Below are 17,527 nucleotides of genomic sequence, written 5' to 3' on the forward strand. Positions count from 1 at the left end.
CACACACACACACACACACACACACACACACACACACAGTCACACTAGTTAAATTTCTTCTCTCTCCTACCTCACTTAATCCGAGTAGAACCCTTCCCCTCCTCTCCTTAGGGCCAGACCCTCTCCAGGTATGGCAACACCCCCCTCCCCTAATGGCGACATACAGCACTGGGCTCCTGAGTTATTGGACCCTGGACTCCAGATCTTGGTTCATTGGGTGCATTTTCCACTTTTTTTCCCAGCCACATGGTACATGTGGTACCCATGTATCCCAGCTACATGGTACCCATGTAGATAAAACCAGTAAATTTGTTCCTATCCGGGGGTTGGGAGGTTGGGAACAGAGTGTCCTGTTGCTCAGCAGCTCAAGCCTGCCCTCCAGGATTTGTCACGTTTCTAGTTGCTGGCATTTGAGCTGAGGACATCTCCCACCAGAAAAGCCTGTCATCCTCCTCAGGGAAAATCAGAACCATCATTGCAGAAAGTGGGTTGTGTGCCTGGGGAGGTCCACCTTTGTACCTGCCAGGCCCTGGTAGGAGACCAGATAAAAATACACTTTGCAGTTTGCTCCTTTCTCGCTGGTGCTCAGATTAACCATTTATACATTTTTAAGGTATTTTTGCTAAATTCCAACATGTACCTCTGGTGATCTGAACAGATCGTGAGAATGGTCAGTATAAAAATAGCTTCCCTCAGCCAAGACATGAGGCCGATGAGAAGGGAGTGAGGCAGCTGCAGGTTTCATGGATTCTGGAGGCAGAGTCCAGGCATCGCAAAAGGGCCGTGAAAGTGAGATCCTGGTATTTGCATGAAGAATTGAACATGAGGCGCGTATTTGTCCTGCAGGATGATGAGTTTTTGGAGGGCAGCCTTGGTGAATGCCTGTACTTCATCCCTATAGGTGACATCAGTGTTCTGCAGTGGACACTGCCCTCTGCTCATCTCCCTTCACTTCCCCTTCAGAACCCGGGCTTCAGCCACCCTGGATTACTGGTAGTTACCATCCTCTCTCACCCCCAGCACCTGCACATGCTTCTCTGCCCAGACATTCCTCCTCTCATCAGTTTGCCTGATTACCTTCTCCTGGTCCTCCAGGACTGCGCATAACGAGATAATAGCATGTGGATCGCTTTTACCCTCTACACCAGGCCCTGTCTCAAGCATTATATGGATAGTAACCCACTTAACCCTCACAACAACCTGAATATGTAGTTGTGATCATTACCCCCATTTTGCCAATGAGAAACCGAGGCACAGAGAGGTTAGGTAACTTGCCCCTGGTCACACAGGTGGAATGGGGCAGCGCTGGTATCCACACCCGGCCAAAAGATCTAGGAAATGGCCCCTCGGACTGCTCCTGGCCACCTTTCCTACCCCTATCCTGTGTTAGGGGTTCTCCTCTGGCTCTCAGAACACCCTGAATCCCCCCTTGGCCTCGCACTCGTCACTTTCCATCTGTCAACAATACATTTTAAGTTTCCCTTTCCTTGCCTGCCACCCCTGTGCACAGCCTGAGGATAGGACCAGCTCATCTCTGGGACACCAGCTTCTCAGAAAGAACCTGGCACAAAGCAGAGCTCCTTGCCTATTTGTTGACAGGGTGAATGAATGAATGAATGAATGGGTATCATCCCTTAGGTAAATAACATGGGCCAAGATCTGGTAGACAAGCTGAGGGCCGCATTGGATATTTCCAGGGTGGGGTTGCAGGGCAAGAAGAAGAGAAGGGAGGACAGCCATTGTCCACAGGGACCTCAGCCCAGGGCTGTCAGCAGGCCGCAGAGTGAAGAAATCTCCCCCACTCCCAGAAATGGGGCACAAGGAAAATGGGGCAGGGGGCAGCACTGTGTGATCTTGTAGTAGGAGTTCCCCCAGGAAGCACTGCTCATTGCTTTCTTCCTTTTTTGTTTCTTTTGCCTCCTCCTGACCCAAATGCTGTGACTTTTATAATGCTGTGGAACAAAGACAGCCACTCATGCATCATGAAGCCCATGTAGCCAATCCTGCATATTATGGAGTTTCATGTTGTAGTGCATTGACGACAGTTACATCCTCTCCTCCCACCCGGCAAGGACATTAGCATCAGCATGCAGAGAACTGTAGGGAGGGAGCCAATGAAGCTTCGGTACCAGCCGTCACCTCACATGCGGTGTGCCCACATGTGGTGTGAGACCAGCACAGGCCACACAGATCCTTTTTGAGAAACATAGGTGCAGTAATGGAGGCCTGCTCATGGGGCATGGACTATCCTAGCTGTCCTAATTCACGAGACATGGGAGCAAGGGAGTGGAACGTCGCGTGTGCCAAGTTTATTTCCACCTGCCGTCAACTAGAAACCCAGTGGTCGGGCTGACCGGTCTTCTCTTTCTTCCAGGGAGGGAAGATTCCCGTGAGATGGACGGCTCCAGAGGCCATCGCCTACCGCAAGTTCACATCTGCCAGCGATGTCTGGAGCTATGGGATTGTCATGTGGGAAGTCATGTCATTTGGAGAGAGACCCTACTGGGATATGTCCAACCAAGATGTGAGTGTCAGCAGCACCTGGTTGCCACAACCCCCCACCCAAAGGGTCCCACAGGCATGGCATGCCAAGTGCTCCCTCCTAACTGTTCTCAGCTCAGGGCCTCATAGCCTGAACTTGAGGTGTCCAGGGCAGGGGATCCAGAGACCCCCTTGGCACCAATGTTTCAAGCCATCGAAGAGCCCGGCATAGAGATGTGACAGTCCCCAAGCCCTGTAAAGGCACCCAGGCCAACCCAGGAGGCAGTGGGCTGGTCCTAAATGGTTGTGGACCATGAATAGATCAGGCCCAAAATGAAGCAGAAAATGCTACCCTGCTTCAAAGCACCCAGCCTGTGCGTTCTCCTTCACCATGCATGAGAGAGGGGAAATAGCGCTGGTTTGAGGGCTGCGTCCAGGCTGGCTCTGCCTCTGGGACTCGCACCCGTCAGCTTGAAAAAGAGGAATTGTAAAGGGCCCTGCTTTCCTAAGAATTCACCCTTCTAGGAGCCAGTCAGTTAAGGAGGAGCGGAGAAGCTTCCCAAAGCTGGTCAGATTCAGACGGACCACAGGAATGGGACCGTGTCCGAGTGAAAGGTGTCCGAGTGAAAGTCATCAACCCCCCTCCAGGCTGCTCTCAAGGAACAAGAGCGGAAAAGGAAGAAGGGTCATTTGAGATCCTAGAAGTAGAGGCATTTTGGGGGTGTTCCTGATGGGGCTTTTTGCTCCTTAATTACTAAAAGGTTGGAAGCCTTTTAAGGATGATTTGCTTTGATAAGGCCCCCATCAAAAGTCCTGTCTGGATTTCCACACTGCCTTAGACCCTGGACTGTTCCCTGGGAGCATGCCTCCTTTTTATTTTGAATGCATATGTATGTTCGCCTTGGAGCTAAGAGGATTACTGTTTGCAAAGCCTGCATAACTCTTTTCTCTGCTTGCTCTTCCCATCACCTTGGGGGCGGGGGCACTTACTATCTTTCCTATTAATAATTTACAAGCAAGAAGAGGCAGGGCTGTCCTCAATCCAGATCTCTAGATTGGGCAACCAGCCCCGCTGTCAGCATCTCCACGCTTGGGTGAGCTCTGAGGCTCTGGTAACCTTAAGAAGTCCGCCCTCAGCCAGCCCGCTATCCAGCCAGAAGCTTAGAGCCATGGCAGTTGCTCAGAAGATGGAGAGTGATCTGGGAGCCCAGAAAACATTTTCCAGTGAGACAAAAGAGGAGCGGGGTGCTGCTATGACGATGTTCCCGGCTCCCATGGGGAGGGCGGCTTCAGCCCAGAGCAGGTACAATGGCTGCATCCTTAACCAGATCCCAGTGCCAACCATGTATGGTGTTTGGGTCCTCTATTATCTATGATTATTCATGCCTCGCCTCTGCTCCTGTACCATGTCGAATCGGTAAGTATCGGAATTAATGCCAAGGCTGCTTCATGAAATCAGCTCCACCCCGGTTCTGTCCATACCATCAGCTAGATGAATAATAAATGTTAGCCAGAAAAAGCAGACCCATTTTGTCCTGCCCAGAGACTTTAATCTGATTAAGAACAATTCAGCACACATAGAATGGATTATGAAACTGTCTGACAGGCAAGATTTGACATTCAAGATATTCTTAGCAAATGCATTCACCTGTGCTGAAAACAAATGGAATTTCTGATATTAAACTTCTAGAAGGTTTAAATCATTTATTCAACAAACACTCATTGTGTGCTAACTATGACCAAGTATTGTGCTTGCTGGTTCTATTTGGGGGGGGGGTTATACTCCAGTGGCACATACATAGGGCTGTGGGGGCATTTAAGTGGGGGAGGTAAGGAAAGGCTTCCCAGACATTTGACACTTGAGCTGTGCCTCAAAGGGAATAAGGCCATCTGCAAAGTAGCAGCTTATTCTAATTTTGTTGCATTTCTCCAAATAAAGCCCCTAAGCATTGTCCCAAGTGCACGTCTGCTCTCTGTGGAAGGTGACTTTTGCCCATTCAGAAAGCATCTTCTGACCTGGCCAGCAAGAGAGCTCAGAGGGGCTCCCAGCTGCTCGGCGGCAGCCCCACTTATCAGAAAGCACTGAGGTGGTGGCAGTAACGGATTTTACAGATGACAATTGAAGGGCTTTGAGGAAGAGAATTGTAGAGGCAAGTCGGAGTGCTGGTAATTGGGCTTCCAGAGCCCAGGAAGGTCTTTGAACATGTACAGAGAGTTTGTCAGCCAGAGAGAGAACTTGGAAGTTCTGCTGCTTGGATCTGATTGACAGAGATAATGAGACTGGCAGTGTCTGTGGAGAGGAGCTGCTGTTTTATTGAAACATCAGAGCTTAACTTAACCCCCTCTGCCCTGGTTCCTCCGCTGCTCTGAGCTCCTCCACTTCACTCTGCAAGTACCAACTGCTGCCCGAGTCGCTAATGGTAAAATGCATGTCTGGGGGCATCAGGAGCTCCCCCGCTGATGACTTCAGGGCAAGGGGAAGGGCCCTACTCATTTCCCAGAGGAGCTCCAGTCACTTCACCAGGTGCCCACAGCACCTGCGGTCACACCACATGCTCCCGTCCCCACCTAACCCCCACACCTGCCATCTCTGAGTACAGGTGAACAAAGGCAGCCCCTCACCCCCCCCCCCATCCCTGTCTCTTTAGGCCTCAGGGCATTTGCTTCAGGATGGCTCAAAGAGTTGCTGCAGACCATTCAAAGAGAGCCAGCAGCCTGCTCTAGTGACACTTGCCTACAGGCTGGTTCTCTCATGGCCCACACCCTCACTCTCACCTTCTCTTTAGAAACTGATCTCATTCTAACCTCCAATCTTTTCAACATCTATTCATCTCATCCTATTATTGGAACAAGGAAAGGGGCTCAGGACTCACTCCGATTTTCAGTTTTGCTCAGTAGGACGCTCTATGCCCCCAACCTTGGGCCATACTTTCCACATAATTCAAACATGGTCTCTGGTGTGTAGAGCCATCTGATGGCCAGATTGAAGGTGCTTCTCCATGCCTCCTCCCTGTTTTCATACCTACTAGCAAGGCAGGTATGATAGAGAATGATCCCAAAGCCCCATTAGAAGACAATCATTTTTTTTGAAATAATGTTTTAATTTGATTATAAATTATATGTACTCAGAAAAATTGGAAAACACCCAAATCCTTAAAAAGAGAACAAAATTCTCCAAAGGCATAGCACTTCAGTGAAAGATCTGAGTAGATAAATGCTATGTACACATCAATTAATGAACATCAATTTTTTTCTTTGGAGTAGACGGTAAAGGCTTTTTTTTCCCCCCATAAGTAAAAGAAGTATCAATGCGGGCCAGCCAAGTGGCTCGTTGGTTAGGAGTTAGTTGGCTTGGGACGCCAGCTCTGAGCAGCAGGGCCCTGATTCAGATCCCACATGAGGGCCAGTGATGCTGCGCCCTCTACAGCTAAGATGGTGAACAACAGCTCGACCTGGAGCTGGGCTGTCGTGAGTCGCCGGCGATGGTGTAGGCTGCAGTGGAGCTGCCCGGCAGCTGGGCAGCTGGCGTGTGCTTTCGTGAGCTGCTGTGAGCGGCTGTCCAATGGCCGGAGAGCGACTGCCTCACCCAGGAATAATGCAATGATAATACCAACATGGGCCAGTGAAGCGACGTCCTCCACAACTAGACTGAAGAACAAAAGGACAGCAAGTTGTCTGTTCCCCTTCCCAGATTCCCCAATGCTGTTCCCGTCCCACAATTCCCCAATAAAAAATAATAATAATAAAAAAATTTTTTAAATAAAGAAGCATCAATACTCCCAATAATATTAACTCGAGCAATAACAAAATTACCTAGAAGAAACGGCAAATGGAATCAAGTCCCATTTTGTAGACATGAGCATGGCAAGGGGCTTAAATGCTATCTTCCTGGACCTACAAATGGCCAGCAGAACAGCAACCCTCTTTGCTGAGGTGACATTTACTGTAGTAGTCATGGCAGAAATGATGGCTTCCACGTGATACAGGGGTTCTTCCTATTCACATGTGCGGTGCTCAATATGCATCACCTCATTATGTCTTTTAATCTTTGTAATAACCCCATCTGTGCAGTTTTAGGAAGTCAAGTGACTCTATCAATTTTCTGGAGCTAATAAGAAATGGAAAAAAGGATTTGAACCCCGGCCTCCAAGGTCTGGGCCCGCAATGACAGTGCCATCCCCTCACCAGCACAACACACAGGTCTGCTCTCCTGGTGGACCTTCAGTGCTTCTCTTGAAAAGAAAGTCAGCACAAACAGGAAATACAAAAACAAATGCCAGGACAGTCTTCCCAAATCTCCAATGAGGTGGCCTGCAGAAGACACAAGGGCCAGGCAGCTAAGTTGCATTCAGTCTAAAGGTTATAAGCAGAAGACTTGGTGCCTGCATGGGTCCCCCAGTCTCTCGAAGCCCTGCCAGGAGTGCTTGGTCAGCTGGTCACACCATGGAGCTGAGCCCCCACACAAAGGCTCTCACTCCAGTGCTCCTTCTTGTTAAGGGCGGATGACAGCGTAATCTTGTCAGTGGCGAAAATTAGTAGGTTGGGCTCAGACATCAAATAATTTGAGCAGAGATGCCAGCAGTTTAGAGGAACATGAGCTGCCCTGCACTGGAAGATTTGAGGGACCCCTAGCACTGTGAGAAGCTGAATTTTGAGACTAGCCCTTACTGCTGGTCCCTCCTAGCTTGTCCTTAGGGAACCTAGAAAGAGCTTGTGGGACCATTGAATGAGTTAGCCCACTTGTCTCCACAGTGATGGGGACTCTGTGACAAGCCCCCTCAATCTGGCTGCCAGGAAGGAGCTGGAAAAGGGTGCCAGTTTATGAGCCAGCCTGTTGGGGATGCTGCCCAGCTGCTTAGCCTCATGGATTACTTGGTTTAGCCCCATACCCCTATTTCCTGCCTGAGGACATCAAACAGCTCTAAGGGCTGTTCTCCAGGCTGAGATTACAATGGCAGCCGGACAGGGGTCTAGGAAAAGTGGGCGTCAAGGTGTTCAGAACTTAAAATCAGACACCCCTGTGATTTATTCCCAGCCTTATCATTTATTAGCTGTGTGCCCTCAAGCAAGCCACTTCACTGCTTCTGCCTCCATTTCCTCATGGGAAAAAAAATGGAGCTAAAATGTCCTCTTAAGAGGATAGTATGGAATTGATTGACAGCAGTCTGGCAGAGAGAAAAATTTATCAGTAGTGCAGTGTATTATTCAAACGTGAATGTTCCCAGTCACTGGTTTTTTAATATAGTGATATTATTGATATGGTTTGAATGCTTGTTTGTTTTTCTGTCACATTAAATAGAAGGAATAATGCACCTTGATTATCTCTAATGACTTTAGGTTATCATATTATCTCATGCCCCATCTCATGTCCTATACTGTGCATAGAATTTGTACAAATATAAACTGATTAAAAATATTCACTTTCTGACCAAGTCACAAAGTAAAAGAAAAAAAACCCCCACAAGAATAATCAGTTGAAATGAATCTGACATTTTTTACACTAGAGGCAAAAACACCTGAAAATCTCTGAGCTCCAAATTATTTCCTTTGTTGTTTAAGGTGCTTTAACTGTTTATTTTAATATAAAATCAATGCCTAATTATCACAGAAAATAAACTAACAAACAAGCAAAGAGAAAAACATAAAGAGCATTCATGTTGCTACCTGCCCAGAGGCAACCACCGCTACCTCCATTGTACACATCCTTCCGAGGTCTTTTCTCTGCATGTGTATAATTATTGTTTTTTGTTTCGATTTTTGTTTTTTACAAAAGTAAGATTATACCATGCCCGCAGTTATGCATCCTGCTCTTTTGCCTAATATTACAACGTGAGTATATTTCCATTTCAATAGGTCCATTTTTGCCACATCACTTTAAGGCCTGCACTATATTCCAGGCCTTCCATTGTGTTACAGGTGTGCCGTAATAAATTCATATGTTTAAGCACTGGGCTGTTTACAATTATTTTTGCTATTACAAAAAGCACAGAGCAGGCATAATTGATTTAAATGAATTGGAAATTAAGAAGTAAAGGGTGAAAAACACAATCTGAAAAACAGACAAAAGTACTTGATGATCCTAAAACCTTTACAGAACTATCCCCTGAAATCTGCCAAAATTATCAAAACCTGATTGGAAATATTTATTTTGGATCACCTTGTTATTTTGACCATTTTCATTGTACTGAACCAATTTATTTAACCAAAGTAACTTCAACCCAATTCCTGTTGCTGCCTCTTGAATAATGCCTAGGAAGCACCAGAGGGTCCCTGGCATAGAATCGCCTCCCCTTCAAATGCTGATTCCTTCCCTTCATTTCTCTCCCCTAAGCAGTTTAAGGATAAGGCCACCACAGGTTTTTGTGGGTGTCCATTATAAATAGTGGGTTTACTATGTTTCCCATGTGCCACTGTTTCATCTGTCCTGGTGCCACCAGCTGCCAGTAAGACAGAATTGGGTCAATGTCTTCGTAAAGAGAGGAGATGCTTAAACCACTCACCAACTCATTCTTCAACAAACAATTACAGAGATCTAGTGTGTGTCAGGCCCAGCATCAGGTGCTTGGGACGCAAAGGCAATAAGATGTGTCCCCAGCTTTCTAGGAGCCCACAGTCTAGGAAGAAAAGCCAAATACACGTAAAATCCATTATGGTGGGAGGTAATATGAGCACAGAATGAGGGCACTTGGGTCATGGGACTCCATCCTCAGGGGCTAATTTGTGAATGACTAGCTGGTGGTTTGTCACCCAATCACACCTATTCCATGTGTGTCACTGCAGGTCATCAATGCCATTGAGCAGGACTACCGGCTGCCCCCACCCATGGACTGCCCAGCTGCACTACACCAGCTTATGCTGGACTGTTGGCAGAAGGACCGTAACAGCCGGCCTCGCTTTGCAGAGATTGTCAACACCTTGGACAAGATGATCCGGAACCCGGCAAGTCTCAAGACTGTGGCAACCATCACCGCTGTGTGAGTCTATTGGAACGAGGTGGTTCCAAGGTGTGGGTGGTCTCATAGCCAGGGGCAAGGCCAACAGCAAAGCTTCTAGCCTTTTGGTCCATTGAGAGCAAGAGTAAGATGGCTGAGCTTATCCACTAATGGAAGAAGTTCCAAGACTCTTCTCTTCCTTTTTCCCTTGGTTCTCTCCAAAATGTCCCCTACATCCAGCATGGGCTGTAGACAGATGTTAAGAAATCTGTCTGAGTCTCCTCCTTCAGGTGGCTTTAGATGGGCTAGGCACCAGGCTCTCTAATATTTCAGCATATCTGATCTGACTGGTATGAGGCCCCACTTTTGGACAGTCTGTTTCCAGAAGGCACCCTTTCTGTTAACCACACCAGTCTGCTAGGCAGGTGGAGCTGCAGACTTGCAACTTTGGCCAACCTAAATACTAGCAGATTAAAGGCCCTGATTGCTGTGAGACAAAGAAATACAAAGCAATTGGACTTGTTATAAGCAAACAAACAGAACATCTGTCGGCTGTACATTAATCATCTACATTGCAGTGTTAACTCATTTATTAATTCATCCTTTCAACCAAAGTTTATTGGATGCTTATTTGCTAAGCCCTGTGCCCATTGCTGGGACTGTAGAATGAACAACCTAGTGTGACACAGCCCCGGCCCCCATGAAGCTTAAAATCATTTAGGAGCAGCAAACATTGATCAGATGATCACCCAAAGAAATACAAAATGAAGATCTTGACAACCACTGTAGCAGGGAGTGTGTGGTGTTTGAAGAACACATATATACCTTTGCCTGGTGTCAGGGAGTCATCTCTGATGAGTGTTGAGAGCTGAAGAGTGAGGATGCATTAACTGAATGAAAAAAGATGGAAATAGAGAGACAAGGGTTCCAGGCCAAGGATGCAGCATGTGCAGAAGCCCGAGGGTGGGAAGGACAGGGTCAGTGTGTTGGAAGTGCAGTTTGTGAGAGGACTGGGTGGGCGCTGAGGCTGATGAGGTGGGCAAGCACCAGGCGCTCAGAGACTTTAGGCCCTGCTAAGAATTCTGGGATTGATTTTCAGAGCAATGAGCACCCATTGAAGGGTTTGACATGAATCAGGGTTGGGTGAGGTATACTGACATGATCACATCTGCGTTTGTAAAAGAGCATCGGGCTGCATTATGGGACTTACATTGAGGGAACAAGCATGCATAAAGGAAGACTGATAGGAGAACACTGCAGAAATCATGATAAAGAAGATAGGGTCTTAAATCAGACTAATGGGGTGGAAAGAAGTGGATGAGTTCGAGTGATTTTGGAGGTCAAATCTTTATGACTTGGTGAAGGATTGGACATGGGTGCTGAGGGTGAAGGAGATGTCAAGATAGCACCCTGGTTTCGGGATTGGATACCTGGGTGTCTGCTTTGATAACGTACCAGAGTAGATCAGTGGTGAGCTGCTCTGTTCAATTTATTTCAATTGACTGAGGAAGGAACCAGGGGAAAAAAAGTTATGAATAGATTTGGAGAGGTTGTAGTGAACTGTATATATTTTTAAAAGGACCATATCTTTAGATGATGAAGCTCTTTACAAAGGCATTGTGAGCCTTCCCTTTCATTCAGACTACATGTTGGTCAGTCTGCCTGTCTGGGCTGACTGACATGTGACAGTGCCCAGTGGCAGAGGGACTGGCCACCTGGCCTCGAGAAGCCATGCCAACTGCCAGCTCAGGATTTTCTGTAAGGAAGGAAAAGTCAGCTCAGGGCTCCATTGTAACCCTCATCCTGTCAGGGATATGGCCCTCCAGGAAGTCTACTGTCCACCCAGAGTGTGGCTGTCTCCATGCACCGCTGCAGCTGTGGGTCACCTGCTCTTCTCTGTCTCGTAGGCCTTCCCAGCCTCTGCTAGACCGCTCCATCCCAGACTTCACGGCCTTTACCACCGTGGACGACTGGCTCAGTGCCATCAAAATGGTTCAGTACAGGGACAGCTTCCTCACCGCCGGCTTCACCTCCCTCCAGCTGGTCACCCAGATGACTTCAGAGTAAGTGATGAGAATAGTCTCTGTCCAGCCCATGGGTGGGGGTCAAGGCTCCCTTCCTGCCATTGCCCGTGGTAGCAGTCCTGATTTCTGACCTCAGCCGCAGAGCTCTGCCTTTGTATAGAGCCAAGGCTGGTGGGAAAGCACCTTGGAAAGATGGGGGAGAGGCTGGGAGTGAGGTGGGGAGGCCAAGATCATTCTGGGCCCCAAATGAGAGTTGTTCAGTCATAGCCATATGTCATTTGCCTAATCACCGAGAGTCTCTCCTCCATTTAAGTTTTTAAACCTAACCCATCAAAGAGAGCATCCAGATGGAAAGAACACAGCCAGCCAGCACTTTAAACAACATAGCAGGAAGAGGCATTGCACTGACTCAGCAGCACTCTCAGAGGTGGGGGGGAGGGGGTTGTAGTCATACCGAGATAGCACTCACTTGTAAATAAGTCTACATTTCCATCCCCCACAAATCATTTACCAGTCTGCAGCCCCCACAGGATTACAGAGGAATACAGAAACTCAAATTATTCAAATAAAATGAGAGCCAGAAAGGGTCTTAAAGACCCACATAGTCCATCATTTCCCCAAGAATGTTCTGAGTAGCACCAGCTCTGGGAAATGTTAATAGGTTCTCCTTGGAAAAAAGGTCTCCCGGTCAAATAAATTGGGGAAATACTGCATACTTTATCTCTCTCTTGGAGATTCACTACACATATTAGCATTGTAAAGGCCATGACAAATCCTGAAATAAAGAAACCTATTTAAAATTATTAAATACTGTGGAGCCATATTTTTGAGGGGCAGGGTTTTATGGAACTGTCGTTTGGGAAATACAGAGGGTGCCAAAAAAATATATACACATTTCAAGAAAGGAAAAAAAACTATTAAAATTGTAATACTCAATACATACCAATAACAAACGATGAACACAAGTCACATTTGACTTCTGCAATTACAAGAGATGCTCAAAGTGGTTACCATCAGCATCCAGACATTTCTGATTATGGCAAACTACTACTTGAGCAACATTGACCAATGCCTACTTGTATATATTTTTCTTGGCACTCCCGGTATTTATATAGTTCTACCGCTTTCATTTGGCAGACTCAGAAAGTCGGTGAAGTTAGAGTCTGTAGATTCAGGGCTCATGAGTGGCAATGTGGGGGCTAAAACCTGTTTCCTGACTGCCAGTTCCATATGCTTCTCCCAGTCCACTCCAGGGCCACAGCAGTGCCCACACTTTGCTGCAAAATGGAATCACCTGGGAATCTTTAGAAGTACCGATGCCTGGCTCCCACACTGGATCTTCTGATTTAATTGGTATGTGGTGAGACCTGGGCATCAGGATTTTAAAAACTCCCCAGGTGATGCTATAATGCAGCCAAGTTTGTGAACCACTAAACGAAAGTTAGTCTAACATCTAGAGTCCGTCAAAATTTGAATACACACACACACACACACACACACCGGATGTGACTGGCTGCCCAGGCCACAATGTGTACTGACAGCACTAGGTTGGTTCCTAAACACACATTTCCCATGGTAGAGGATCAGCCAGTCCACCAGGCAGCTGGCAAACACGTATTGATCACCTGTTGTGTTGGGCACAGTGCTGGGTGTGGGGCTACCCTCCTGGGGTGGGCCAGATGCTGAGTCCCAGGGGAGGAGATGGTCATCCACCCCCAGCACTTGAGCCCCAGAGGGATGTCTTCTTGACACTCAGCCTCTGTCCCCGACGCCTGCTTTGCAGCCCCTCTTCCTGGAGTCTAGCTCCATCTCTGAGGTTTATTCTTGCCAGAAATGATGGAACCTCCACTTCCTCCAGGGAGATGGCTTGAGTGTGTATCTAGCCTTGGATCCATTAAACTTCACAACTTATTTTTTAAAATGTGATTTCATTTCCTGGTGATGCCTAAAAAAGATAGTCCTTGACATTATGAATTATTGGCAGACACCAAAAATAAAAAAAAGAAGCACTTAGCGGAAAAGCAGCTTCCCCATCTTGCAGAGTTAACACGGATGGTCCCGATGATTGGGGTCCTGGGTGCAAGGACAGAAGACGGGGCTACTCCTGCTTCTCCACTGTGGTCTGGCTGAGTATAGGGGCCGATATCACCTGATCCCCCACAAGCGGAAAGAATCAAGTGGAGTAATTCCCTTAGTCCAGGAATAGCCACATGAAAAAGAACAAAGAAAAGCCTAAAAGGGAAGTGAAACTGAAAATTAAGGAATTTAGTTCAAAGTAAAAAAATGTCGACACACTATTGAAGCAATTTAGTCTCTTTCTTGAGAGATAAAAGATGGGAAAAGAACACAAGGAACTAAATAAAATAGATTGTGAATCAAAATTTCAACGATGCCTCTCACAAGTGTTTGCAAAAAGGACATGGGCAATTGAACAAGTGAAAGCAGCTGCAACCCTGGGGAACTGACCGCCAGCTGAATGGAGGGGGGTCAGGAGAGCCAAGGCCTTGCGGAGGCAGGTGCAGCTCAGGGTCCTCCTCAGGGTTCTGGTGCCCAGTGCACAAAGCAATCTGCTGTGCTAGGGATGTGGGGCTTTGGGGGAAGTCAGGAACCTAGAAGAGTTTGAGAGCAGCCCTGCAGGGTAGCCTAGAGCCAAGTGGTCTTGTGTTTGAACCCCAGCTCCACCACTGCTTTCCCCCTGTGTGACGTTAAGCATGTTACTTAACCTCTCTGAGCCCTATTTGTCTTGTCTATAAATGTGCAGATAATAATAATGCCCATCTCATTGCTTTGTGGTGAGAAGTAAATGAAATAACACATGCAAAGCGCTTGGCTAATTGCCTATTGCCTGCCTGTAGGATATACACGAGAAATGATGGCTGTTAAATTACTATCATTGAATTTGAAAGGTTTGTCAATTTTTACAAGATGCTTCCATAGGTATAAATGAGATAGTATACGGCACATGAGAAGCACTCAAGCAATGCCATCTATTGTTACTATTGACTAAGGAAAGAAGCATGGTCTCCCCAAAGTAAAATATAAGCCTTGAACTTGTTCATATGAAAACTCACAGCTCCAAGATTAATCCACACCAAATCCCAGTCCTAAACATAGTCCTTGGATTTCTGCTTGGGCAGATATTTGAAAATTATTTTGAGATCACCCTTCTTAAAAATTCATAATATTAAAATTCAAACAGAGGTAGAAAACGGAAACAGGGGAAAACCAAGCAAGCCCCACCTCTTTTCAATCACAGTGGGCGATCACTAATTTTGGCAGAAAACGCTACAGACTAACTAGAGCCCCATACAGTGTGTGCTTGGAGTGTTTAAAACAAAATAGCTGAGAAAAGTTCTAGTTCACCTAGGGTCATAGACATGATGAAGGGCCTGCTCCAGAACTGATAGGTGAAGAACAACGTACAGCACTTCCAGGATCGTCATAGTTGGAGGGCACTGGAGACAAGGTCCACTGCTTTGAAAACGTGAGCTTGAGTAAGAAAATATCTAGGTAGGTGTTTTCCAAAGATTCATAAACTTGGGCCCCTTGGATTTTAAACACTTTTATTTGCCTGCCCAACTATTATCAGGAGCTTACCTTCTATGATGAGTTTTGACCTGTGAAAAGCTGCTCTAACACTGAAGTGTCTTCTTTTGTTGCTTTTTCTCTCCTAGAGACCTTCTGAGAATAGGGGTCACCTTGGCAGGTCATCAAAAGAAGATCCTGAACAGCATTCATTCCATGAGGGTCCAGATGAGTCAGTCGCCAACAGCAATGGCATGAGAACTCTTATCTTCTGGGGGAGGAGAGGAAGGAAAAGGACCAGGCTCAAGGGGGGAACCACTCAGAGGTTGACCACTGCGGAAGGTTCTGGAGAGATTGGCTTCTCCACTGAGAAATGCATTACATCACTGAAGAATAAACTGGACCTAGTCCTTAATAGTCAACCTTCATTTCTCAGTAACAGAAGCATGGCTAAATCGCCGTGGGAAACCAAATATATAATACTAAAAATATGAAAAGGAGACATTCAATGGAAGTGAAGACACACCAATATGCATTGTGGGACCAAGAGTAAACTCAGCTCCCCCCTTCAGTGGGCTGGAGTCATCCATCCACAGGAAGGAAGGGAAGGAGGTGGCGGGAAGAAACAGCAGCGTTCCATTTTCTTCCTCACCAATGACATTCTTTTCTTTTCTCCTTCTGTACTCCCCCCCCAAGAGCCCTCTCCCTTCTCCCATGTCCATTTCCCTTTGCTCACGACTCGTGTAGGGAAGTTTCTTCAAACAAACCCCAGCTCCTGAGTCTCCAGATGTCATTCTGTCAGTTGCCAGAGGACTTTGCTGACCACTGCATGGGGGATCTGACCAATTCAATTAATGTCTTCATATTGAAGAAGAGATGTACCTTCAATTGAAAACCTTGTTTTTCTTTTGTTTGCATTTTCTGCAAAAAGGAAAAAAGAAACCACAAATTGGAAAAAAAAGAAAAAAAAAAAGAAAAACCTGTTTCCGTGTGCGAGAGCACGCATATGTACGTCTGCGTTCTAAAATGACTGTGCTTGTTTGGAACAGATGCAAACAAGAAAGATCTGGGAAGTCTTTGCCCTGGAAAATTCAAAGGGGCCTGAACGTGATATTGGTTGGCCCAGTCGACCTACTGGCTCAGTGGGGAGAGAGGGTAGGAAGAAAAATAAAATGAAATGGGGGAAAAACTCTCAAGAGTTTGCAAATTCTGATGGGAAACAGGTGAGTGGTTTGAATTGGATGCAGTGTGGGCCATTCTAGAAAGATACTGACTGATTAATTACTCTGGGTAACATCTGAAGAGAAGGAGGAAGAAAGTGTTTCTGGAGAATGTTCTTCCACGTCCTGGAAGCTGCAATTCAAGAGGTGGCAAGGGAGAGTTCCGCTTACCTTAGCTGTGGACTGACTTAAGCCGCGTGGCATCTGAAGAATGTTTCTAATGTGTCTGTGTCTCTCTGCATTCCTTCTTGTACCTCATTGTTCAATTCACTTTTGTAAATTCCACCTAACATTTAAATATTTTTAATTTCTCCTTTTACCTTAATCTCCTTGCTAATTTTATCTGTCTAATTAAATTGAGCAGAAGCATGTCTGGGTTTACAGAGAATGGTGTCAGAGTGTGTGTTCCCGGACCCCAGTGGATCTGTCCCCAAGTTATAGGAGAATCCTTTGTCACCATCTTTCTTCCCCGTAATGGGAGGGAGCACATCGGGACCCTGTGACTCCTGAGAAGCAGCATATATTAAAATCACTCTCACTGGTGTGACCCAAAAGAAGAACCGAATGACTATGAGTTTCTGAAGTCTCAAATGGGTGGCTTAAGAAGTCACTGCCGAAAAAACAGAAACAATCACCAATGATACACTATTGATCCTGATTTCAGTTCACACACTGCATTTAAGAATTTCATACCCAGGCCAATTTTATAAGAGCCACTGAAGACTGTTAGATTGCTTTTTTGTGGTGTGTCTGTGAATATGCAGTTTGCGGGGAGCAGTGTGAGGCAGTAAGAGAAGCTGTTATTCCCACGTAGCTTATTTAATATGTACTTAAGGTGAGATGAGCCTTTTTCCCTAGTCCAAGGTACTTTGCACTTGGGGAGGTCCTCACCTTCTGAAGAGGCTCATAGGCTTAGGGGTACAGCTTCAAAGCAGGGGTGCCCCATCGTAAAGCACCACCCTTGTGCTTAACTCCTGGGGGACAGGAGGTGATGGTCAGAACTGTCTCAGTAGATTGCATATGGTTGCAAAGGACCCCAATCCAGCCACACAGTGGGTAGAAAACTTCCCCTTACTAATAGCTTACCAATTCCATGCACAATTTACTAATTACCCCAAAGACCTCAATCCGTGAAGTGTCTTACAAGCCTAGGCAATTCCACTAATCTACTCTCAATTTTCCACAGGAATGAATTTTAATTTGTCACCAAATTCCTCAGGCAGCATCCTTAACCCCAAATCCTCACTGCTTCTTCACCAGTGCACCTTCTGGCTGCAGAAAAAGCAAGGTCAAGGTGAAGGTCGTGCCACACCCTTTGGCTGGGGTTTACCATAGGACCCCACAG

The 17,527-nt window shown here is 46.5% G+C and overlaps 1 protein-coding gene across 1 annotated transcript in view; it reads left to right on the top strand.

Annotated features, from left to right (window-relative positions):
• EPHB1 (EPH receptor B1) overlaps nt 1-16,567 on the top strand; it is a 323,417-nt gene extending 306,850 nt beyond the window's left edge. The window contains exons 11-14 of the mRNA XM_019654615.1: nt 2,375-2,524; nt 9,262-9,455; nt 11,321-11,476; nt 15,112-16,567. Coding sequence (XP_019510160.1) covers nt 2,375-2,524; nt 9,262-9,455; nt 11,321-11,476; nt 15,112-15,220 — 609 coding nt within the window. The 3' untranslated portion in view covers nt 15,221-16,567. The remainder of the gene's footprint in view (nt 1-2,374; nt 2,525-9,261; nt 9,456-11,320; nt 11,477-15,111) is intronic.
• The last annotated feature ends 960 nt before the right edge of the window (nt 16,568-17,527 follow it).

Source organism: Hipposideros armiger, unplaced genomic scaffold (genome assembly GCF_001890085.2).
Source record: "Hipposideros armiger isolate ML-2016 unplaced genomic scaffold, ASM189008v1 scaffold_226, whole genome shotgun sequence".
Lineage (NCBI taxonomy): Eukaryota > Metazoa > Chordata > Mammalia > Chiroptera > Hipposideridae > Hipposideros > Hipposideros armiger.